Genomic DNA, 26,170 nt, shown 5'->3' with positions numbered 1-26,170 from the left:
CTTGTTCATAATGGTCTTATTCATTATGGTCCTATCGTACTTTCACCAGTTCTGAACGAACAAATACTCCAAATGGCTCCAGTTACGGCACTTACATTTCATATTTGCAATTTTTGAATTCACACTCAGGCTCTGATTATGTGAAGCTTAATCAGATTTACCACTGATTTATCTTTTGTGGCTGAATTACTCCTCTCAGCAATGTAGAAAATTAGAAAATGTGCAGTTAATTGTTAGCACTGAGTAATGTAGTAGATGATCAGAAGATTAGCCTAAATTTGTGTTACTTTCTTACTAGATTCTGAAAATAATCAGAGAGAAGCCACATGGCCTAGTGGAAAGAGCACAGGCTTGAGAGTTAGAGGACCCGCATTCTAACCCTGGCCCTGCCGTGTGCCTGTTGTGTGATCTTGGGCAAGTCTCTTAACTTCTTTGTGCCTCAGTTCCCTCATCTGTAAAATGGGAGAAACAGCATGGAGAAGTGAGTAGAGTGTGGGTCTGAGAGTCAGAAGGTCCTGGTTCTAATCCCAGCTCCATCACTTGTCTGCTCTGTGACCTTGAGCAAGTCACTTCACTTCTCTGGGCCTCTGTTACCTCATCTGTAAAATGGGGATTGAGACTTGGAGCCCCATGTGGGGCAGGGACTGTGTCCAACCCGATTTGCTAGTATCCACCCCAGCACTTAGTACAGTGCCTGGCACACAGTATGTGCTTAACAAACACTACAATTATTATTATTATTATCAATAATATCTGTTCTCCCTCCTACTAAGGCAGTAAACTTCATGTGGAGCAGAGACTCTGTCCAGTTTACATAAACTGTGTCTACCCTAATGCTTAGAATAGTGTTTGGCACATAGTACGTATGTAACAAATGTTGTTGTTATTATTAGAGAAGGATGTTAAGAAATGTGTCTTTCATGATGTTAGCCTGAGACAGATGATGCCTCCTTTCCCCCCATGGTAGCCTGAAATTGCTCCAAATCAGATGGAGGGAAAGATTGTAGACCAGAAGCTCCTTTTGGGCAGGAAATATCTACCAACTCTGTTCCGTTGTCCTCTTCCAAGCACACAGTACAGTGCTCCACACCCAGTAAGCGTTTAATAAATTTGATTAATTGATTGAGATCCTCGGGCATAGTCAGACCACCTGTTTCAGAAGAGTACTCTCCGCATTACAGCATGGACTTGTGCAGCAGTGTTGCCTAGTGGAAAGAGTGCGGGCCTGGGCATCAGAGGACCTGGATTCTAATCCCAGTTTGGCCATTTGTCTACTGTGTGGTCTTGAGCAAGTCACTTCACTCTTCCGTGTCTCAGTTACCTCATCTATAGAATGGGGATTAAGATTGTAAGATACATGTGGAACGGGGACTGCGTCCAACCTGATTATCTTGTATCTATCCCAGGGCTTAGTACAGTGCCTGGCACATAGTCAGTGCTTAACAAATACCATTTAAAAACAAAATTAAACCTTTGTCAGAAAATATTTTTGAACCCTATGTGGTTCAGGGACTGCGTGTCTCACAACTTAATATCTACCTAAGTGTTCAGCACATAGAAAATGCTTGAAAATGTCATTAATTGTGGTATTTGTTAAGCTCTTACTATGTTTCAAGCACTATTCTGCATGCTGGGGAAGATATAAAATAATCGGGTAGGGACCCTGTCTAAGTAGGAGGGAGACCAGGTATTGAATCCATTTTGTAGATGAAATAACAGGTACAGAGAAGGTAAGTAACTTGCCCAAAGACACCAGCAGGTGTGTGGTGGAGACAAGATTAGAACCCAGGTCCTCCGACCCCCCAGCCCATGTTCTTTTCACTAGGCCATGCTGCTCTTCTATTATCATCATATCTTTTTTTTTTTTTTTTCCAGTAAGGTCCTCAGGAACTAGAACAGGCTCCTTGTACTTTTCTGTCAGAAACCCTCAAGAATGCCCTCTTGTTAGAGGAAAGCTAAATCGTTTGTTACCTTATTGGGCAAAGGTGAAGAAACTCTGTTGTGCTCATGCAAGAAATGGGATTGGTCTAGATTCACAAAGGGAAGGAAAACTTGCCCTCCACTGAAGAAGATTAAATAAAGGAAATATTTTATTTATATTATAAAAAGGCAGTATTATTGGGCTAATGGTGAAAAATGCATTCTTATTACTTTTAGCAGGAAGCTAAGGGAATTAGCAAATCCATTGCACTACTTCAGTATGGAAGCAGTTAATTTCCATGTTCTCACTTCCTTCCTTGAACAGTTGTCTTGCTTAACCATCCCCAGTTTCCCTCTGAAATAAGTCTTTAGACCAAAAAACAGTAGTTTCTTCAGTAGGTACCTTTTCCCCTTTAGTCAGCATTTGGAAAATAGTTGATTATGTTTCTGGATTATAACCCTTATGAAGCTCCTTGAAACATTTGAAACATTATTCTTTTTCTGGTGGTCCCAAGAGGCTCATTCCATAATAATAGTGTTAATTGTGGTATTTAAGGGCTTACTAAGTGCCAAGCACTGTTCCAAATACTGGGATAGAGCTACATGGGGCTCACAGTCTAGGAGGGAGAACAGGTGTTGAATCCCCACTTTTTCAGATGAGGGAACTGAGGCACAGGGGAATTAAGTGGCTAGACTGTAAACTCATTGTGGGCAGGGATTGTGTCTGTTATATTGTTGTATTGTACTCTCCCAAGCACTTAGTACGGTGCGTGACACACATTAAGTGCTTAATGAATATGACTGATTGCCCAAGGTCACACAGCAGAGAAGTGGTGGCTTTAAGATTAAAACCCAGCTCCTCGGACTCCCGGGCTCACACACTATCCACTAGGTTACACTAATTCCCACAAATACGAATGATTTACCGAGACATCTTCAGGTATTGCACACGGCAGATGACTGAGGAAATAAACTCCCCCTTCATCTATATAATGCTATCAAGGTTGTTTGTGCCATAAGCTATATTGGAGGGAAAAAAATCTTCCTGTAACTCAAACTGCCTTTTAATTAGTAGAATGGAGGTGGAGGGCAGGGGTGTAAATCTTCACATAACCTGCATCTCAATGAAAAGCTTCTAAAAGGTTTCAGGAGCATTGCATTTTTTAGAGGAGTGGAAAGGACAAGGGAGTGAATGAAGGTTTGAGGGTGTGAGTTCTCTCTGTTTTAAAGTGCCAGATGCACTTTCAGCAGCCTGAGGATGCAAATGTCAGGAGAGACAGGCGGCTCTCTGAACAATGGCTTAAGGAAAATCAGGGTGCCATGAGGAGAACTTTGCGGAGACACCAATGATCACTCTCCCATCAGCTATTTCAGCCTCACCAGCACACTGTCAGTAGCATTATCTTCAAATAAAAAAGGAGGTACACACACACATACATCCAGACACTTGGTATCAATGGCAATTCTTGTCCGAAAATCTTGATTGATTGAATTTTACTGTGGAATTTGTAAAGTGCTTACTATGTGCCTTGTCCCTTACCATGCAATCAGATTGGGCACGGTCCCTGTGCATATGGGGCTCGCAGACTAAGAGGGACAACGGGTATTGATTCCCCATTTTACAGATAAGGAAACGAAGGCCCAGAGACATTAAACAAGCTGCCTCAGATCACCCAGCAGGCAGACAACAGAGCCAGAACTAGAACCCAGGTTTTCTGACTCGGAGGCCTGGGCTCTTTCTGTTAGGCTGTGCTATTTCTCCAGAGCAGCATGAAAGATTGAAAAGGTGCTCATGTGGGTACATACTAATCTCGGCTCTGCTACTTATCTGCTGTGAGAACTAAGGCAAATCACTTAACTTCTCGGTGCCTCATTTCCCTTATCTGCAAAATTCAGATATTTAATAACTGCAAAAACAGGTATTCAATAACTGTTCTTCCCCCTGACTGGACTGTGAACACCGTGTGGGACCTGATGATCTTGTATCTACCCCAGGGCTTAGTACAGTGCTTGCCACATAGTTAGCACTTAAGAAATATAGTAAAATAATATAATTATGGTACTTGTTTAAGCACTTACTATGTGCCGAATACTGTACTAAGCACTGGGGTAGATACAGGTTAATCAGGTTGGACCCATTCCTGGTCCCACATGGGGCTTATAGTCTAAATAGGAGGGAGTAGGATTTAATCCCCATTTTACCAATGAGTTAACTGAGGCCCAGAGAAGTGATTTCCCCAAGGTCACACAGCAGACAAGTGGCAGGCACTTCTGACTCCAGGCCCAGGTTTTATCCACTAGACCATGCTGGAACCCATCAAGGGAAGCATTTCCTGCCCTCATGGAGCTTCCGGTCTAATGGGGGAGACTGATATGAAACTATTAACAAAAAGGAATCACAGGAAGTAATCGATAGCATCTGGTTGGCCACAGCCTGGAATAGCCCTCTACTTCTCTTATGCTCCCCACTTCTTCATTCGATTGGTGATGATTCATTTCAGGAAAGGAACAAATCTGAACTATATTTGGCCTGGAGTTACATGTTCTAGAGTACAGACACTGAAGTTCTTGTTTCAGATCTTTTTTTAGTCCTGCCTTCTAGTAAATCATCCATTGGGAAGAGCGTTCAGTTGAGGGTAGAATTTAATAGCCTCTCATAATCAAATTTGCATTAGCAAAAGTACAGTGGAGAGTCTCAGAATGACCTAAATTTTAATCCTGGCTCCAACACTTGTCTGCTCTGTGACCTTAGGCAAGTCACTTGTCTTGACCTCAGTTTCCTCATTCCTTGTAAAAATGGGGATTCCGACCGTGAGCCTCATGTGGGATATGGACTGTGTCCAACCTGATTAGCTTATATCAACCCCAAGACTTAGTACAGAGTCTGGCACGTATTAAGCACCTCACAAATACCTTTTTTATATATAAAAAAAGAAGGAATAACCCCTCCACACATTGCTCGAGGAATCAACTGGGCTCCGAAAGTCTAGCATTACGTGGTTTTGGCAAGTTTGCTTTCCCAAGAGTTCTTTTTTTAAAAAAGCCTTATCAGTAGTCACATGATTTACTTGCCCACCCCCAGGCTGTTTACTAGTTTTACTGGGTAAGTAATGATGATGTGGTAGATACAGACCAAAGCAGGCTCTTCTTTTGGTTAAAAAATCCATGGGTTTGTTTTTTTTTTTTTAATGTTGAGCAGAAAATAATTTGAATCTTTATAGGTATTGTCAGTTTTCTAATTTGATATTTAATCTTTATTTAGCAATAACTGTAATTCCGTAATATTTATGGATCACTCACTGTGTGCAAAGTGCTGTACTAAATGCTTGGGAGAGTACAGTACACTAGAGTTAGTAGGCAAAGGTCCCTGCCCACAAGGAGCTTACAGTCTAGCTTATACCAACCTACATGTGGGGTAGTTGCACTATGAGAATTTTGGCAAAAAATGATATATGTTGAAATTTAAAGCATTGATACAGTCGAAATTAAAGGAATTATGACTAACATTGTATTTCTGCAGCTTTATTTAAATTTGCCATTGTCTTTTTTTTTTCTCCAGCATTCAGCTTTGCACGATGACTTTTTGCCAGGTCTTCACAAAGGTGGAAATTGAGGTGAGGCTCGACCAGAACTTAGCCATAAAATATTTTGTCTTTTTGTGTATTTCCCTAGAAATTAATCCAGATGTTAAGAAGTGTGGCCTAGTGGATAGAGCATGGGCCGGGGAGTCAGAAGGACCTGGGTTCTAATCCCAGCTCCTTCGCTTGTCTGCTGTGTGTCCTTGGCAAGTCCCTTAACTTCTCTGTGCCTCAGTTACCTCATCTGGAAAATGGGGATTAACACTGTGAGTCCCACGAGGGACAACCTGATTACCTTGTAACCTCCCCAGCGCTTAGAACAGTGCTTTGCATGTATTAAGCGCTTAACAAATGTCATTATTATTATTATTGATAATAATAACTTCTCCGTGCCTCAGTTACCTCATCTGGAAAATGGGGATTAAGACTGTGAGCCCCATTTGAGACAGGGACTGTGTCCAACCTGATTGGCTTATATCTACTCCAGAGCTGTAGTACTGTACTAAGTGCTTGGGAGAGTACGATACAGCAGAATTAGCAGACACGTTCCCGGCTCATAAGAGTGGGGACAGTGTAGAATTGGAACTAGCAGGTTGAAACTGGCCTTTATTGACACTTCTCTCTATATACCATGCTGTGAAAGGGCTCAGCTTTTGTCCTTGTGAATGTTGGCTTCTGCCAGGCCAACCTCTTAACATCTAAGGGAGGTCGGATCAGGAAGCGGTTGCCATTTGACACCTTGGGAAATAAAAGCACTGAGAGGTTAAGTGACTTGTCCAGGGTCAGTGACTGATGGAAGTGAAACTCGGACTTTCCAGACTATCAGCTAAGCACTTTCCACCGTGGAGAATACTGACTCTCATAATAGTGTGTAATAGCTTGTAGGCAGAGAACGTATCTGCAGTGTTATTGCATTGTAGTCTCCCAAGCTCGGGCTAAATAAATACCATTGATGAGGATGATAGCATGCTTAGGGGTCTGACCCTCCTTCCCCATTCATCTCTTTAAAGTCCACCTCCAGTTGTAAGTTGAGAAGATAATTGCAACAGAGTTGAACTCTCTTGGGCAAGGAGGGTGCATGCATGGGAATTGCCTTTCAAATCTCAGACTGGGGTGGAGGCACTTAAAGGTCCTTGACCCTCAGCCGACGTCAGCACTGCATGTTTGGTAAATCGCTGGTCTGTTGTACAGCAGTAGCCAACAAAAACAGACAAAAGTTGAGCATCATCAGGAAGAGGATCGGGGTGGGGGGGGGGGGGAAAGGTGTAGTTTTACCACTATGTAAAACCATGGCTTGACTGTGTCTGAAATATTGGTGGGGTAAATGAGCCCCATGCGAGACAGGGCTGTGTCCAACCTGATTACCTTGTGTCTACCCCAGTGCTTGGCACATATTAAGCACTTAAATGCCAAATTATTATTATTTAAGGTGACCAGTCAGTCTTATTTATTGAGCACTTACTGTGTGCAGAGCATTGTACTAAGCGCTTGGGAGAGTACAGAATAACCATCACAGACACAGCCCCTGCCCACATCGAGTTTACAATCTAGAGGGGGAGACAGACATTAATGTAAATAAATAAATTACGGAGATGGATGTAAGTGCTGTGGAGCTGGGAGAGGGGATGAAAAAGAGGAGCGAGTCAGGGCAATGCAGAAGGGAGTGGAAGAAAAGGAAAAGAGAGCTTAGTCAGGGAAGGCCTCTGGAAGATGTTTTCAGTAAGGCTTTAAAGATGGGGAGAGTAATTGTTGGATATGAAGAGGAAGGGCGTTCCAGGGCAGAGGCAGGATGTGGGTGAGAGGTTAGTGGCGAGGTAGATGAAATCGAGATGGAGTGAGTAGGTAGGCATCAGAGGTGCGAAATGTACCTTCTGGGTTGCGGGAGGAGATTAGCAAGGCTATTGACGGCTTTAAAGTCAATGGGAAGGAGTTTCTGTTTGATGCAGATGTGGATGGGTAACCACTGGAAGTTCTTGAGAAGTGGGGAAAGATGGCCTGAATGTTTTTGTAGAAAAGTGAATCAGGCAGCAGAGTGAAGTATGGACTGTAGTGGGAAGAGACAGGAGTCAGGGAGATAGGCAAGGAGGCCAGTTCGGTAATCAAAGCCGGATAGGATAAGTGCTTGGATTAACATGGTAGCAGTTTGGCTGTAGAGAAAAGGGTGAATTTTAGCAATGTTGCGAAGGTTGAACTGACAGGATGTAGTGAAGGACTGATTATGTGGGTTGAATGAGAGAAAAATCCAGGATAATGCCAAGTTTACGGGATTGTAAAATGGGAAGGATGGATGGTGGTGCTATCTACAGTGATGGGAAAGTCAGGGGAAGAACAGGGTTTGGGTGGGAAGATAAGGAGTCCTGCTTTTCACATAATTTTCAGGTGACAGCAGGACATCCAAGTAGAGATGTCTTGAAGACAGGAGGAAATGTGAGACTGCAGAGAGGGAGAAAGATCAGGGCTGGAAATGTAGATTTGGGAATCATCTGCATAGAAGCAGTAGTTGAAACCATGGGAGCGAATGAGTTCTCCAAGGGAGTGGTGTAGATGGAGAATAGAAGGGGACCCAGAACTGAACTTGAGGGACACTCACAGGTAGGGTGAGGAGGCAGAGGAAGAGTCCATGAAAGAGACCAAGAATGAGCTGCCAGAGAGATAGAAGGAGAACCAGGAGAGGACAGTGTCAGGCTGAGGTTGAGCTGTGTTTCCAGGAAAAGGGGATGGTCTACAGTGTTTAAGGCAGCTGAGAGGCCGAGAAGGATTAGGATGGAGTAGAGGCCCTTGGATTTGGCAAGAAGGAGATCAGTTTGAGAGGGCAGTTTCTGGGGAGTGAAAGGGGCAGAAGCCAGATTGAAGGGGGTCAAGGAGAGAATTGGAGGTGAGGAATTTGAGACAGTGGGTGTAGACAACTCGCTCAAGGAGTTTGGAGAGGAATGATGGGAGCAAAGTGGGGCAATAACTGGAAGGAGCTGTGGGATCTAGGGAGGGTTTTTTTAGGATGGGGAAACATGGGCATGTTTGAAAGCAGAGGGGAAGAAGCCATTGGAGAGTGAACAGTTGAAGATGATGGTTAGGGAGGGGAGAAGGGAGGAGCAGTCGCTTTGATAAGGTGCCAAGGGATGAGGTCGAATGCTCAGGTTAAGGGGGTGGATTGTGAGAGAAGGCAGGTGATCTCTTGAGATACCACTGCAAAAGATGGGAGAGTTGAAGAAGGGGCAGGAGGAGGGAGGGACAGAGGGAGCAGGGGAGATTTTAGGGAGATCACGCTTGATAGTTTCAATTTTCTCAATAAAGTAGGTGACCAGGTCAGTGGTGCCAAGAGATGGGGGAAGAGGGGAGACAGGGGGTTTGAGGAGGGAGTTAAGCATCTGGAACAACTGGCGAGGGCAAAGGACATGGGTGAAGTTGAACTAGGTGCTTGTGAGATATGTAGAAAATCAAAGAAACAGACTGTCCACAAGGGGTTTACAAGCTAGTGGAGAGAAACAGTTAAATAAGTTCTGCTTAGCCAGATTGATCATCTCTTATCCTCATCCCTTCCCTCCAGTTCAGCAGAAAACTTTCCCCAACATTTTCTTTCACTTCCTCCCACTCCTCTGGGGATAATATCATCATCAATCGTATTTATTGAGCGCTTACTGTGTGCAGAGCACTGTACCAAGCGCTTGGGAAGTACAAGTTGGCAACACATAGAGACAGTCCCTACCCAACAGTGGGCTCACAGTCCATAATATGGAGTTGGGACTACAGGATTTAAAATGGGGGCAGTGTTTTATTGGCAGCCACTCCTCCAGGGCCAGTGTTTAGCCACATGGCAGTGGGGAAATGGGGTTGGAGTCGGCAGAGGCCACTAAATCCTTAAGCAAAACGCAGTTCCTTCAGGCCTCCCTAGTGCCACTGTCAGAGACAGAATTTTGGGCCAGGTGGGCCTGTGGCCTGACCCAGTAGTGGCCCTGCTGGTGTTCTTATGAAAACCCTCCGGGAACCAGTGGAGAAATGGGAGAGTCTTGGCCAGTAGTGACTCAGGACGCATGTGAGTGGAGGAGCCGGGAAAGTAAGAGAAGTAAGCAAATTCCTCATTTCTTGCACTAACCATTCTTACCACATTTCCTCTGTGTCATAGCCATTTTTTTCTTTTCTTTTTTTTTTTACATTAAAATATTTGCATCCTCAAGCTGGACCCAGACTACATTGCTTCTTGGGTCATATTTTTTGGAGCAGAAAATGATTTCCCCATCCATTCATGGCAAATTGGTTTCTGCCAATCTGGATGGATCTCGACCATTGTAATCTGACAGACCATATTGGAATGTGGAGGCAGAGGATGGAGCAACTAAGATAGTCATTCTACACATGTCTCCCCACTCCTCAATAAACCTCCAGTGGTTGCCCAACCACCTTAGCAACAGGCAGAAGCTTGGCCAGTGGCCTTAAGGCAGACAATCAGCTCTTTCCCCCAAGCCATCCTTGCCCCCTCCCTCTACAACCCAACTCACACATTTCATTTTCAGTCAACCTTATTTATTGAGCACTTATCAATTCTATTTCTTGAGCTTACTGTGAGTAGGGCACTGTATGAAGCACCGGGTGGGTTACAAAACAATAGAGTTGGTAGACACAATTCCTCCCCTCACTGTGCCAACCTAATCACTGTGCCAACCTAATCACTGTGCCAGCCTAATCACTGTGCCTTCCTCCCATCTCTCTCAGCATCAGCCTCTTGGCACCACCTCTCTTCGCTTAAACTCCCTCCCCCTTCATATCTGACAGACCACCCATCTCCCCATCTTCAAAGCCCTGGTGAAATCATATCTCTTCCAGGAAACCTTCCCTGACTAATCTCTCATCTCCCCACCGAGTTTTCCTTCCTTTCTGTGTCACCAGTGACGTTTGGCATCAGCGCCTCAGGTTGAATGTTAAATCTTGCTCATTATTAAAGTTCCTAGTAGCCTCAGTCCAGCTTGCCAGGTCCTGGCTTAATTATTAGTAATAGTATTTATTAAGCATCTACTGTGGGCAAAAATGTTGTGCTATGCGGTGGGAAAAATTTCACAGCTGAAAATTAGGCAAGCTCCCTGACCTTAAAGCACTTGCAGTCTGAGTCAGCGGGCAGGGGGGACTGGTGATAGACTCACCAGAAGTTGTGAAATAACAAGAAAAAACAACCTATAAAGACAAAGATAAGAATGTATATCGTGGGAATTTGTTTCATGTTTTTCACCACCTAAGCAGGACCTTTTTGTTTGTTTAATTTTCTTTCTTTTTCATAGTATTTTAGAACCAACTACGGGCCAAATGCTGTACTAAATTCTGGAGTAGATATGAGCTAATCAGGTTGGACGCAGTCCATGTCCCACATGGGGCTCACATGGGTCTTAATCCCCATTTTATAGATGAGGTAACTGAGGCACAGAGAAGGTCACAGCAGACCAGTGGCAGAATAGGGATTGGAACCCAGGACCTTCTGACTCCCAAATTTATGCTCTATCCACTAGACCATGCTGCTCCTCAGTACTTAGTAAGTTTTAATAATTACCATGGTTGCTATTATTTGCACCTTCCCAGCCCCCAACTCCACTCCTGTGGTATCCTGGCTCTGCCCAAGAACTCCAACCCCAACATTGTAAAATTTCAGAAGGCCTCAGTTTGCCACTTCTTCGCTCTCCGTCTCGTTGGAGAGAAAGATGGGGCCCGATGGAGAGGCACATGGCATTTGTTCATTCATATTATTGAGCACACACTGTGTGCAAAGCACTGTACGAAGCACTTGGGAGAGTACAGTATAACAATAAACAGACACATTCCCTGTAAGTTGTCTTCCATCAATGGGGTTTGCTGGAGGGAGATTACTACAGGCTGTTTCTATGCCTCCATCTTGGTGATTTGCTGAGGTGGTCTAGCAGTTCAGGTTTTCTTGGTGAAAGATGAATTTCTTAGATCCACTTGATTCTTGCACCTCATTTTCCATTATGTTTTCCCTTTAGTCTCATTCTCCGGATGAATTTTTAAAAGTTTCCGATTCCGTTTTTAAGCCCTTTTTGCAGCACAGCTGTATTTTGTCGGTTCCCGCCTGTAGAGAGCTCCAGTTTTATCCAAGCCCTTTTTGGATCAGTATTATGGTTGTGTTTGCAGGGGTTATTGTTGGCAGTGGGAAAGGGGACCGAAGGGGTGGGCTGGAAGTGGGGACTGCTGGCAGTGGAGGAGGAAGGGAGATCCAGACGCAGCAGAGTGGAAGGGGAAGAGAGGCAGAGGCAGCTTTCAAGAGGCAGAGGGGAAGAGAGGGCAGAGGCAGCTTTAGAGAAGCAGTGTGGCTCAGTGGAAAGAGCACGGGCTTTGGAGTCAGAGGTCATGGGTTCGAATTCTGGCTCCGCCACATGTCCCCCTCTAGACTGTGAACCCGCTGTTGGGTAGGGGCTGTCTCTATATGTTGCCAACTTGTACTTCCCAAGCACTTAGTACAGTGCTTTGCACACAGTAAGCGCTCAATAAATACGATTGAATGAATGAATGAAAGTCACTTAACTTCTTGGAGCCTCAGTTACCTCATCTGTAAAATGGGGATGAAGACTGTGAGCCCCATGTGGGACAGCCTGATCATCCTGTATCCCCCCCCCCAGCGCTTAGAACAGTGCTTTGCACATAGTAAGCGCTTAATAAATGCCATCATTATTAGTATTATTATTATAAAATGTGAATAGAAATTGGGCTTTGGTATTGGAAGATCCAGTTCTGCCAGTCAATCATAGCAAATACCACAACTATTATTGTTATTATTAATATTAAGTGCTCAGTATGTGCCAAGCACTGTGCTAAGTGCTGCTGTAGGTGCCATCAGATCAGACACAACTCGTTCTCTGGACTCCTTGTGGTCTGGGAATGTGTCTGTTTTCTGTTATATTGTACGCTTCCTAGTGCCCAGTACAGTGCTCTGCACACTGTAAGCACTCAGTAAATACTGCTGACTGTCACAGTCACCACCCCAAGAAAGGATCACAGTCAAAGAGGGAGGGAGAACTGGTATTTAATTCCCATTTTAGAGATGAGGAAACGGAAGCACTGAGAAGTAAAGTGACTTGCCCGAGGTCACACAGCAGGCAAGCGTGAATCTGGGGATTAGAACCCAATCAGTCAGTCAGTGGTATTTATTAAGCACTTACTGTGGGCAGAACACTGTACTAAGCATTTGGGAGAGTACAGAACAACAGAGTTGGTAGACACATCCCCTACCCACAGAAACCTTACGGTCTAACCGGGGAGACAGACATTAAAGTGGATTAAGGAGAGGGGAAATAGTAAAGTATAAGAATATTTACTTAAGTATTATGACTGGGGTGAGTATTAAAGTGCTTAAGGGGTACACAGCCAATTCATAGTTGACCCCAGGGGGAGGGCAGACGGGGAAAGACCATAGGCTCATTGTGGGCAGGGATTATGTCTTTCGTAATGTGTGGTGCTCTCTCAAGTGCTTAGTACAGCATTCTGCACACAGTGTGCACTCAATAAATACGATTGATTAAAAAAGGGGGGCTTAGTCTACAACTGTTTTTATTTTCTGTTTAGATGGCATCCAAGGCCCATTGTCTTCAAAGCTCAATTTAGTTTAAATGTATTTTGGACTCATCTGTTTATGCGTAAATGTAGACTCAAATCCTCTCAGCTGCCCCCTAACAAAGGGAACAGTGTGTGTTTAATAATGTGGGAGATAATAGGGCTAAGATGTTTGGAGGGCAGGGAAAGGGACCTTTCATCACCTGAAGAAATACAAGCATTTTGTCATTGAGTGACTGTTCTCTCAACCAGACCCAAGAATTTATGGCTTAGGGAGGGGAATATTGAATAACCAACTTCAAAAATGCTATACTTTGAAAATCCTTAAAGTGCTAATTACTTAGGGGTGGCTCAAGTTCTTCAACTGGTCTTTCTTTAGTGCAGTGTGACTTCCAGAATTCAGTATTGCTTTATGACCTAGACCTGATCTCATGATAGCCCTTCCATCACGAACCCAGAGATTGGTTGGGTTGAACTCTTACCTCTTCTGAAAGATGGCAGAATTTTGTACCGGTCTTGAAGGACATTGTGAATCAGTCAACAAGTATTTTATTTAAATGCCCTCAAGGTAGAACCCTCTGTTGTGTGAGCTAAGAGTGGGAATGTGCTAGTGGACGGATTGATCTGTCTTTGGGGGAAGAGAGAGGCAGTTGCCAAGGGTATCATTCTAGCTGACTTTCTCACAGCTACAGTCTTTGGGAAAGCAAGAGCTGCATAGATGTCTGGTTAACTTCTATTGGGAGGGGGAAAGGGAGAGAAGAGAGAGGGAGATGGAGATTATCACCAGAAAATATAAATTAAAGTGCAAAGAAAGTTTTTCTTAAAATGGTATTTCGCAGGAACGCATTCTAGGAGAAACACCGTGGCCTAATAGAGAGAGCATGGCCCTGGGAGTCAGAATGACCTGGGTTCTAATCCTGGCTCTTCCAATTGCTTGCTGTGTGACTTTAGGCAAGTTTTTGCCTCAGTTTCCTCTACAGTGAAATGGGGATAACTGTTCTCTCCTACATAGACCGTGAGCTCCATATGGGACAGGGACTGTTTCCAATCTAATTAACTTTTACCTTCCCCAGCACTTAGTAAGCACTTAATGCAAGGTAAGCACTTGACACATATCATAGGAAACCTGGCAACATGGGACCAGACAGATCATCAGTCTAATTAATCCAGCATGGATTTTCTCATGGCCATTAGATAGATAATAATCTCCTTGTGGGCAGCCACATCTGTCAACTATATTGGACTCACCCAGGTGCTTAGTTCAGTCCTCTGTACATAGTAAGCGGTTTCAATAAGTACCATTGTTTGGTTGGCTTAAGACTTGACTGTATTTTCTCATCAGAGGAGCACTGAATGCAGGAAGGCAGATAAACACAAATCCAGTTGGTAATTATTTTTATAAGCTCGAGAGAATGGGTTTTTCTTCCATGAATAAAATACTAGGCAAGCATGGGGAAAACATTACCCATACAGATGGTTTGGAAGAATATTTATTAAGAACCTACTTTGAGCAGAGCAGGATTACAAGAGAATTAGCTATGGTTTCTGCTCTCAAGGGATTTAGAATCAAACAAGAGAGACAGGATAAATACAGATGCACATAAAATTAAACCAAAGTGCAGAGCCAGGGACAAAAAAAGGTGAGTTCAAGTAACTGAACAGCTAGGTTACAGGGTGCAGAAGTAATGGAATTTATTAAGTGCTTACTCTGTGCAGAGCAATATGCTAAGCATTGAGAGAAAATACAAAGGTGGGAATTAGGCACTGCCTCTGTCCCCAGGGGAGGGTGCCAAAATCTGAGTAAATATCAATCAATCACTCGTATTTATTGAGCTCTTCCTGTGTGCAGAGCACTGTACTCTACAGAGAGAGAAATAGATAATATATAATCACCACATCTTATATATTGCTACTCTAGCTACCCAACCATAAGCTCGCTGTGGGCAGGGAAGGTCTGTTTCTTGTTTTACTGTACTCTCCCAAGCACTCAGTTCAGAGCTCTACACACAGTAAACACTCAATAAATATTAGTGAATGAATGAATAAATGCAGCTGGGTATATATATATATATATATGGACAGCTGGGTAACTAGTGTAATAATTCTAATTGTTAATAAGTGGATAATTATAACAGAGAAGCAGCGTGGCCTAGTGGAAAGAGCATGGGCCTGAGTGTCAGAGGACCTGGGTTCTAATCCCGGCTCTGCCAATTGCTTAACCATGGGCCAGTAACTTAACTTATCTTTTCCTCCGTTTCCTCAACTGTAAAATGGGGATTAATTCTTTACTCCCTCCAACTTAGACTGGGAGCCCTATGTGGGAAAGGGCTGTGACCAATCCAATACACTTATGTCTATCCCAGTGCTTAGAACAGTGCTTGACACATAGTAAAGTGCTTAAGAGATACCATAAAAATGTCGTGCTAAGTGGTGAGCGCTTGCCGTGTGCCAAGCACTGTACTAAGCGTTGGGTAGATACAAAATAAGCAGATTGGGCACAGTTTCTGTCCCACATGTAGCTCACAGGGTGAGCGGGAGAAAGAGTGAGTATTTTATCCCCACTTCTATAGCTGAGGAAACTGAAGCATAGGGTTTCACAGTGATGGGATGGGCAGATCTGACTGTTTCAGTCATAAGAAAATAGTGCTAGGGTGGCTAGGAAAAATTCAAAGTAAAACTTGTTACTGTATATTGAGGATACGGAGACCTCTAGTGGCTCAGTGTATTTTTCTACTCTGGAAGTAAAGTACAGCACAACACTGGGCAGTAATGCCACATAATAATAATAATAATAATAATGTTGGCATTTGTTAAGCGCTTACTATGTGCAAAGCACTGTTCTAAGCGCTGAGGGGATACAAAGTGATCAGGTTGTCCCACGTGGGGCTCACAGTCTTAATCCCCATTTTACAGATGAGGTAACTGAGGCTCCGAGAAGTTAAGTGACTTGCCCAAGGTCACACAGCAGACATGTGGTGGAGGCGGGATCCGAACCCATGACTTCTGACTCCAAAGCCCGTGCTCCTTCCACTGGGAATTTGTTAAGCGCTTACTGTGTGCCAGGCACTGTACCAAGTGCTGGGGTGGACCCAGTCCCTGTCCCGCATAGGGTTCACAGTTTTTCATTCCCCATTTTACAGATGAGGTTACTGAGGCACAGAGTGGTGAAGTGACTTGCCTAAAGTCACACAGCAGTCCTGAGATTAGACCCCATGACATTCTGACTCCCAAGCCCAGGCTCCATCCACTATGCCATAATAATAGTAGCACTTGTTAAGCACTTATTATGTGCCAGGTAAGGTACTAAGCACTCGGGTGGATACAAGATAATCAGATCAGACTCAGAACACAGAAAGACTTGGAGATGTATTATCAATTCAGTAGAATAGAGATAGGCTTTAAAAAATCGGAAAATAAAAACCCAAGTGCAGTGCTAATATATCTTAGAGCCTCTTGCCCTAGGTGAAAATGGGGAAGTGTTCTAATAATAATAATAATAATAATAATTGGCATTTATTAAGCGCTTACTATGTGCAAAGCACTGTTCTAAGCGCTGGGGAGGATACAGGGTGATCAGGTTGTCCCACGTGGGGCTCACAGTCTTAATCCCCATTTTACAGATGAGGTAACTGAGGCCCAGAGAAGTTAAGTGACTTGCCCAAGATCACACAGCAGACATGTGGCGGAGTCGGGATTCGAACCCATGCCCTCTGATTCCAAAGCCTGGGCTCTTTCCACTGAGCCACGCTGCTTCTCTAGACCAGCACAAACATAAAATAGTCATAGTACAATATGTTACCACACTGAGAGAAGGTGAAAACAACAGAAGAGGTAGAAAAGGAATGAAAAGCAAGAGATTGTTAAACTGTGATCACCACTGCGAGTACTAAAAGAAAAACAGTAAAACCGGTATGGACATAATAATAATAATAATAATAATAATAATGGTATTTGTTAAGCGCTTACTATGTGCAAAGCACTGTTCTAAGCACTGGGGGGATACAAGGTGATCGGGTTGTCCCATGTGGGGCTCACAGTCTTAATCCCCATTTTACAGATGAGGGAACTGAGGTCCAGAGAAGTGAAGTGACTTGCCCAAAGTCACACAGCTGACAAGTGGCAGAGCCGGGATTTGAACTCATGACCTTGGACTCCAAAGCCCGGGCTCTTTCCATTGAGCCACACAGCATAGGAGGTATGGCCTAACAGAAAGAGCATGGGCATGAGAGTCAAGAGATATGGATTCTAATTCCTGCTCTGCCACTTGCCTACTGTGTGACTTTGGACAAGCCACTTCCCTTTTGGTGCCTCAGTTTCCTGATCTGTAAAATGGGGATTAAATACCCCTCCCACTTAGACTGTGAGTTCCATATGGGACAGGGGCTGTGTCCAATCTGCTTTTATTGCCCATGACTCGGCCCATAGAAAGCACTTAACAAATTGATTAACAAATACCACAATATTGCTACTATTATTATGTTAATCATCATCATCATTGATGAAAGGAGCGAAGTTATGTGATGCCAGACCAGGAGTTAGAGGACTAGAGGAAGATTAACATTTGAATACCAAAAAATATAGGGTCGGTAGGCTAGAGAGAAGAGTAGTAGAGAGGTAAAAATATCAGCAACTCAGAAGGAGTGGAAAACGTATTGAAGTAGCCCCATCTCTCAAGGCAAAATGGGAAAGAACTGGATGGTTTGCAGTGATTGGGTTTATGCCTATGGAATTTCATTACTGAGATATAGTCCGTCTTTCAGTTTCTACCTGTCTACGTCCCTACTGATGAAGAAAAAAGTGACCCCATACTCTTTGCCAACGGAGTCCGGAACACCATGGCAACGTAAGTATTCACAGGGGCTGTGAACTCTGGAGGACTTGTGAAGTAATGATAAATTGCAGTTTTATCGCTTCTCTGCCACTTAAACTTTATATTATCTACCCTCTTTATATTATGAGGGAAGAGGGGACGTCAGTCTTGCAGACAGATTGCAGTGTTTCTCTTTCTTCAGATATTTTTAACGCTTTCTGCAGTTTCATTGTCCGTCACATACCGGCTAGTGACACAGGGATAATTCCTCCCAGCAGAGAGAGCATCACCAACCTGGCGGAGTAACTTGTGGGAGTGGAGTCAGGTGACTTGGGTTCACTCATTCAATTCATTCAACCATATTTATTGAGTGCTTACTGTGTGCAGAGCACTGTGCTTAGCCCTTGGGAAGTACAGTTCACCAACAGATAGAAACAATCCCTGCCCACAATGGGCTCACAGTCTAGAAGGGGGGAAACAGACATCAAAACAAGTAAACAGGCATCAGTAACATTATTATAAATAAATAGAATTATAGATCTAAACACATTATTAATAAAAATAAATAATCAAGTCTCAGCTCCACCACTTTTCTGCTATGAGACATTGGGCAAGTCACTTAATATTTCTGTGCTTCAGTTTCCCCTTCTGTAAAATGGGGATTCAATCCTACTCCTCCTGCTTAGACTGTGAGCCCCATGTGCGGCAGGGACTGTATCCAACCCAAATATCTTGCATCTAGCCCAGTTCTTAGGACAGTGCTTGACACATAGTGCTTAATAAGACTATAAACTCATGGTGAGCATGAAATGTGTCTGTCATATGGTTGTATTGTACTTTCCCTAGCTCTCCATGTAGCATTCTGCACATAGTAATCATTCAATAAATATAATTGATTGATGTACAATAATAATAACTTGCACCTGGGAGAGCATTTGGTCCTGCATTTGAAGAGTCAGAAAGGATTTGGATGGCGTCATTAACTAAAGATTGAAATATATTGTGAGAAGAAGTTGGAGTTGTTAGGAGACTCAGGAAGCGTTCAGTATATAAAACCCAAGATGGATTAGGAGAAGAGAAAGTTAACCGCTCACATTGCTAATGGCTTTCTAGGTGACCAGACACCAGGCATCTTCAAACATCCTTTGTTCTACAGTGACGAAGACCATGCCAAGCTGGCTCCATTCTGATACTCTTTTGTTGTGGCTCCATTCTGATAGTCTTGTTGAATTGATATCAATTTTCTTTTCACTTGCCTCTATGCGCCCAAACTTTGACATACAAAATTTGGAGGTAATCGATGAAGTTGATCTAATCCTATAATCTGAGTGGAAAATTTACCACCTGTCTATTATCTTTCCATTTCTCATTTTCTTTCATAGTAGAGAAGGGAGCTTACCCTTATGTTTCGTAGATTTTATTCTCTATGTTGTAAAATATCAGCTCCCCAAATAGTGATGTCATTTATATTCTTGCAGCAGTTTTTTAATCCACTAAATATTTATTTTTGTGAAATGGAAGATGGGGAAGGAAGTCAGACTTAGAACAAGAATTCCTTTCCCATGATAAGAGCCACAGCAATAATACATCATTTGATGAAAATAACTTTTCATGTAGCCTTAAGTCTTCTGAGAACCAGTGCTCTGTATTTTTTTTGTGATTTTATTTTCCTAACGGTTCATTCAGTTCCCTAAGGCCAGGTGGGACTGAATGAGAAGCAGCGTGACTCAGTGGAAAGAGCACGGGCTGTAGAGTCAGAGGTCATGGGTTCAAATCCTGACTCTGCCAATTGTTCGCTGTGTGACTTTGGGCAAGTCACTTAACTTCTCTGTGCCTCAGTTCCCTCATCTGGAAAATGGGGATTAAGACTGTGTGCCCCCGGTGGGACAACCTGAGCACTTTGTAACCGCCCCAGTGCTTAGAATAGTGCTTTGCACGTAGTAAGTGCTTAATAAATGCCATTATTATTATTATTTTAGAATTTAGTTTGCCACTCTCCTAGGAAGATCCAGGTCAATCCATCAATCAAAGGTATTTATCGAGCATTACTGTACACAGAATACTGTACTGAGCACATGGGGAAGTGCAGTAGGGTTGGCAGATCCGATTCCTGCCATTGTAGAACTTACAATCTAATGGATCAGAACCCTGCTGCCCACTTCTTGGCTTCCTCCATAGATTTGACATTGTTGGGTTCATACCTGCTGGATTCAAATAACAGAGTTCCTGAAAAATCGTCCTCTTCAAAAGTTTGTGTAAAGCAAATGACTCAATTCTGTCAGTCATAAAGCAGCAGAGGAAGTAAGGATGACTTCCCTGGACAACTTCCTTGTCCCTGGAGGCAGGGACAACCTTTTAACTCTTCTCTCAATCATGTTTTAAGATTGGTGCATGACCTGCTGTGGCATTTGGAACTGAGGCATGGTCTTTGTGGGAGAGGCACAGATGAAGATAGAAGCTTTTTCCACTCATAGTTGTAGCTGGGCCACTTAATCTAGTATAACCAAATAGGAGCATTTTTTTTAATGAGGTTTCAAAGTGTTTTCATTCACTTATTTTTCTTTTCGTTAGTGTTCTGAACGTGCCCGTTACGGACCATACTTATGAAGACTGCAGGCTGATGATCTCAGCAGGGAAGCTGACATTGCCCATGGAGGCTGGCTTGGTGGAATTTACCAAAATCAGCCAGAAATTGAAGTAAGTGCAATTTTAAAGGGCCGGCCCCACACTTTAAAAGACGAAAGGTCTGGTAGAAACTGGAAGAGCTGCTTCGGGAAAGTTAGGTGGAATCCTTTTATTTCCTTTGCTTTACTCATTTTGATCTCTGCAAACTGGGGATTCAGTACCTGCTCTCCCTCCTACTTATGCTGTGAGCCCTAATTGGGACTTAATTATCCTGTACTTACCCCAGTGCTTACTGTAGTGCTTAACACAAAGAAAGTGCTTATTCATTCGTTCATTCAATCATATTTATTGAGCACTTACTGTGTGCAGATCACCCTACTAAGTGCTTGGGAAAGTACAATAAATTGCCTAACAAATACCGCAATTAAAGAGAAGCAAGAGGTTTACCCTGACCCACAAAAAGAAGATAAACAACGCTGATTTAAAAAGCATTGGGTGTCCTCCCTAGGGCAGCTGTATTATCAAAGAGCGCTTGGACTATAATTTTTACCCAGGGTCTTAATAATAGTAATTACAATAGTTGTGGTAGTTAAGTACTTACTATGTGCCCAGAACTGTACTAAACTGTAGGGCCAGATACAAGATAATCAGATTAGATACAGTCTGTGCCCCACATGGGGCTTACAGTGTTAGCTCCTAGCTGGGAACTTGGGCTTCCCAGCTAGGAACAAACCTAGCTGGAGAGTATTTTGATGTTCAAGTTCATAGCACTCATGTAGGCTTGGAAAGGTCAGAGAATTATAGAATTATGAAAAAACCACATTGGAGCGTATGTTTCATTGCTTCAAGAGAAGTAGTGTAATCTAGAAGAAAGAGCACAGGCTGAGAAGTCAGAGGACCTGGCTTCTAATCCCCACACTGCCACTTCATTCATTCATTCATATTTATTGAGTGCCTACTGTGTGCAGAGCATTGTACTGCCACTTGCCTGCTGTATGATCTTGGGCAAGTCAGTTAACTTCTCAATGACTCAATTTCTTCATCTGTAAAATGGGGATGAAGTACTTGTTCTCCCCTCTACTTAGACTCTGAGCCCGATGAGGGACATGGACTGTGTCTGACCGGATCACCTTGTATTGATCCCATTGTTTAGTACAGTGCTTGGCAAACAGAAAGTGCTTAATACATACCCCAATTATTATTCCTGTTTGAGACAAAGGCAGAATTTGTCCTTCAGTTGCACTCTTGCCAGCTGTGTGACTTTGGGCAAGTCGCTTAACTTCTCTGTGCCTCAGTTACCTCATCTGTAAAATGGAGATTAAGACTGTGAGCCCCCCGTGGGACAACCTGATCACCTTGTAACCTCCCCAGCGCTTAGAACAGTGCTTTGCACATAGTAAGCGCTTAATAAATGCTATCATTATTACTCTTGACTATTACATTGTCCTAGTGGTGTTTTGTGGGGGAGGGAAAGGAGAGAAGCAGGGTTCCATCAACCAACTTTTGGGAGAGTAAATGCCTTCTAATGGGCCTAAGTTCTAATTTGGTCCTGTTGTCTGAATTCTGTTTTACTTGCATGATAGAGAAGCAGCAAGACCTAGTGGAACGAACACAGGCCTGGGAGTCTGAAGGACCTGGTTTCTAATCCCAGCTCTGTCACCTGCTGCTGTGTGACCTTGGGCAAGTCTCTTAACATCTCTGTGCCTCAGTGACCTCACCTGTAAAATGGAGATTAAGACTGTGAGCTCTATGTCAGAGAGGGACTTTGTCCAACCTGATTAACTTGTATCCACCCCAGCACTTAGTTCAGTGCCTGGCACATAGTAAGCACTTAACAAATATCATTAAAAAAACACTTCACACCAGGATTCCCAGTGAACAGTTAATTGCCTTCCCTTACTTCTCTTCCATTCACGTGTTGTAACTGGTTTGTGCTGTAACTGGTCGCTGCATTCAAATGCCCGTTCTTTTAAAATGAAAACGAACTCACGCCCATTAACACATTTTGCTTTGCAAATCTTTGTGAATCCTCTTTCCCTTCTTCACTCCCTCTGGTTTAATTTTCTAATCTCAGTCTCCTCTTGTTTGTTCAGATTAAATTGGGATGGGGTCCGAAAACATTTGGACGCCTACGCTGCCATTGCATCCTCCTCCAAAGGAGGAAGGATCGGAATCGAAGAGTTTGCCGATTATTTAAAACTGCCCATTTCAGATGTCCTCAAGGATCTTTTCGCCCTCTTTGACAGGGTAAGCTGCCGTTTTATTCTCTGAATTGTGATCAATCAATCAGTCAGTATTTTTTATTGAGTGGTTACTATGTGCAGAGCACTGCACTAAGCATTTGGGGAGTACAATACAATGGAATTAGCAGTCCTTTACTTTGTGCAGAGCACTGTACTCAGAACTTGGGAGAGTACAATGCAACAGAATTAGCAGACATGTTCCCTGCCCATAACGAGCACAAACCTACTTATTTTTAAAAATATATTTTACCATCTACAACATACCAGGACTGAAAGATGTTTAACGTACTGTCATTTGTATTTTTGAATTAAAGAAACTGGTAATATGTTAAAATAGAATTTGGACAACAGTTTATGACCAATAGATAAAAAGGGCTAGGGTTTTGAAATGTTCATCAAAATAACCGACAATCCATAGTTTTGCAGTTCAGTGTCTAATCTTTTCTTGGACAGTCTTATCCACTTTCTGGAAGTTGAGAACTTCCAAAAATGATTTTCATAAAGACGCTCTCTGTCTCAGAATCCATTTAGGGAAGGCACAAAATTGCGAAACTAACCATAGCATTTAAAATGTTCTCTATTACATAGATAAAAAAGGACAAAAGATCAGATGTGAGTTGAGTTATTTTTGTACCTTCAATTGGCTACAGTGCAAAGTTGTATTCTAAAGAGGTTCCATATTCAAAATTACATCAGAAGACTTTTGTTCACTCTTTTCTTAGCCAAGAAAAATATTTTGAGAAATGGCATTCTTTCAGGTCCTGAGGGCAGAAACTACATACTTCAGAGGGTTGTTGTAGCTAAGTACACCCTAATGTGTCTAGGAAGATACCTTAGTGAATATAGACAGTATAAATATTAATTTTTCTAAAGCTGCTGAAATGCAGTCTTTATCCCTGTGCTCTCCCAGCATGCTTTTCAGGGCACAGCTACAGTGCCCAACAATTGTTTGACTAAACTGAATAAGAATGCCAGCTTAAAGCGGAAGTTAACATTTGAGTTAGAGCATAAATACACTAACAGCATCGGAACTGGGTTCTGGGGCTCAGTTCCTTCCCGTGATATAAAGCTTTGACGTGAAGCTAGAATACACATCTGAGGGAAGGAAACTGACATTCTAGCAGATCCTCCAAGCATGTAGCCAAAGTTTGCTAGAAATTCTTACCAGAAGCAGAGGGTGTGTTGGCATCACTAGTTGCCTCAGTTCGCAACCAGCTCTGAAATCAGAGGGAAAGTGTTTGAGGATTCCGTACGTGATTCCCCAACTTGATGGGGAATCTGGTGACCTCCGTTTCTTTGCATAAATTCTTAACCCCAATGACAGTATCCCAGAGAGCAATGGAAATCTACAAGGCGATCAAGACCGTGCATAAATAAGTTCGGGAAACGTCTGCAGGTTTGGAAATTCAGATCACCCGTCCCTCAAAGCTCTATGAAATGCTCTGGATGAGAACTCAGACGTCCCAGCTGGGTTGCCTTTTGAAGACTGAAGTCCTCAATTTCACGTACTAGCTACACCAAGGGATGTGGCAATAGCAAACCTCTCTCTCCAGCCTGTTGGCTTCATTCTCCTCTAGAGAAACAGAACTGCCCCTAGGGTACAGCGCTTGGTGAGTCTTTGAACAATTCAGTCATTCACCCTTCTGGCTGGCCCGGGCAGCTCTGCTTATTTATGACTGGGGAGGCTGTTGTTTTTCCATACCTGAGCATGGCATGTGAAAGTTTGCTCTGCTCGTGAAGTCTGAATAATACAACAGAGAGGCCTGTTAGCACATCAGATACGCATGTCCGCCTATGATATATGGCTTAACTCTGTGATTTGCAGGGGGAGGATTTGATGGAGTAGAGACAGAAGATCGGATAGCTGCCTGTTCTGTATCTTGGCCATTTAATCCATTCTCTCTTTCAAAAACAGTCTGCTCTTCTGGCTTGCTTCCTTCTGGTCTGTAGACCAAGTAGTGCGAAAGTTTGAATTTGAAAGACGCAGATTGCGCAGTGTGGTGGATTCATTCATTCATTCAATCGTATTTATTGAGTGCTTACTGTGTGCAGAGCACTGTACTAAGCGCTTGGGAAGTACAAGTTGTCAACCTATAGAGACGCTCCCTACCCAACAATAGGCTCACAGTCTAGGTGGATCTTGCTGAGCTGCCATACTTTCAGAGTCTCAAAGTAATAATAATAATTTTGGTGTTTGTTAAGCGCTTACTGTGTGCAAAGCACTGTTCTAAGCGCTGGGGAGGGTACAAGGTTATCAGGTTGTCCCATGTGGGGCTCACATTCTTAATCCCCATTTTACAGATGAGGTAACTGAGGCACAGAGAAGTTAAGTGACTTGCCCAAAGTCACACAAGTGGCAGAGCCGGGATTAGACTAATAACAATAGTCCTGTTTGCTGAGTGCTTACTATGTGCCAAGCACTGGGATAGATGCAATACAATCAAATCGGTCCTTTTGAGAGAGTTTAGTTCAGTTGTGGTATGTTGGTGAATTTACATAGAATCAATCAAATACTCAGGTATATTTATTAGACACTACGTGCAAAGCACTGTACTGAGTGCTTGGGCGAGTTCAACATAACAGTGTTGGTAGACATGTTCCTTGCCAACAATGAGCTTACAGTCTAGATGGAAAGTCTCTTGGAGGAGATGTGCTTGGAAGGTGGGGAGAGTGATCGTCTGTCAGATGTGAAGAGGGAGGGTATTTCAGGCCAGAGGGAGGACACGAGTATCTATCCCAGTGCCTAGAAATGTGTCTGACACATAGCAAGTGTTCAACAAATACCATAAAAAAATACCAGCTCAGTGGTAAAGATACATTGCCTTCTTCCACGCGGTAAAAACTTGAGTCCCTGCCGTTGTGTTTGATCAATGTTTCAATCACTTGAACATCTGCCTTTGACTCTTTCCCAGGCCTCTGCAGTCCAGCAGAGTTGAATTGACTTTAGTGCTTGGTCTTAGACTTTTCCATTATGGTTAGTAGCGTGGCTCAGTGGAAAGAGCCCAGGCTTTGGAGTCAGAGGCCATGGGTTCAAATCCCGACTCTGCCGCTTGTCAGCTGTGTGACCCTGGGCAAGTCACTTAACTTCTCTGCACCTCAGTTACCTCATCTGTAAATTGGGGATTAAGACTCTGAGCCCCCCGTGGGACAACCTGATCACCTTGTAACCTCCCCAGCACTTAGAACAGTGCTTTGCACTTAGCGATTAATAAATAAATGCTGTTAGCCCTATGGCAGAACTCTAAGCTTCATCAGTGTTCACAAACTCTCCTGCCACGATAAGGTGTCAATTCATAGGGGAGAATTTAGTGCATAGAATATCATCTTTAGTATTTAAACGCTTATGTGCTAAGCTCACTGGGGTAGGTAGAATGTTTGATTGATTGAAAAGTAGATTACACAAAGATCCTGTCTCACTGTCCAAGAGGGAGGGAGAACAGATATTTTAC

The 26,170-nt window shown here is 43.2% G+C and overlaps 1 protein-coding gene across 1 annotated transcript in view; it reads left to right on the top strand.

Moving 5' to 3' along the window:
* The window catches only part of LPCAT2 (lysophosphatidylcholine acyltransferase 2), a 75,455-nt gene that overhangs the window by 31,849 nt on the left and 17,436 nt on the right, over positions 1-26,170 (top strand). The window contains exons 11-14 of the mRNA XM_038754221.1: positions 5,480-5,534; positions 17,804-17,886; positions 20,425-20,550; positions 22,572-22,725. Coding sequence (XP_038610149.1) covers positions 5,480-5,534; positions 17,804-17,886; positions 20,425-20,550; positions 22,572-22,725 — 418 coding nt within the window. The remainder of the gene's footprint in view (positions 1-5,479; positions 5,535-17,803; positions 17,887-20,424; positions 20,551-22,571; positions 22,726-26,170) is intronic.

The sequence above is a fragment of the Tachyglossus aculeatus genome, chromosome 11 (genome assembly GCF_015852505.1).
Source record: "Tachyglossus aculeatus isolate mTacAcu1 chromosome 11, mTacAcu1.pri, whole genome shotgun sequence".
NCBI classification, from domain to species: Eukaryota; Metazoa; Chordata; class Mammalia; order Monotremata; family Tachyglossidae; genus Tachyglossus; species Tachyglossus aculeatus.
This window is presented reverse-complemented; position numbering and strand designations above follow the sequence as displayed.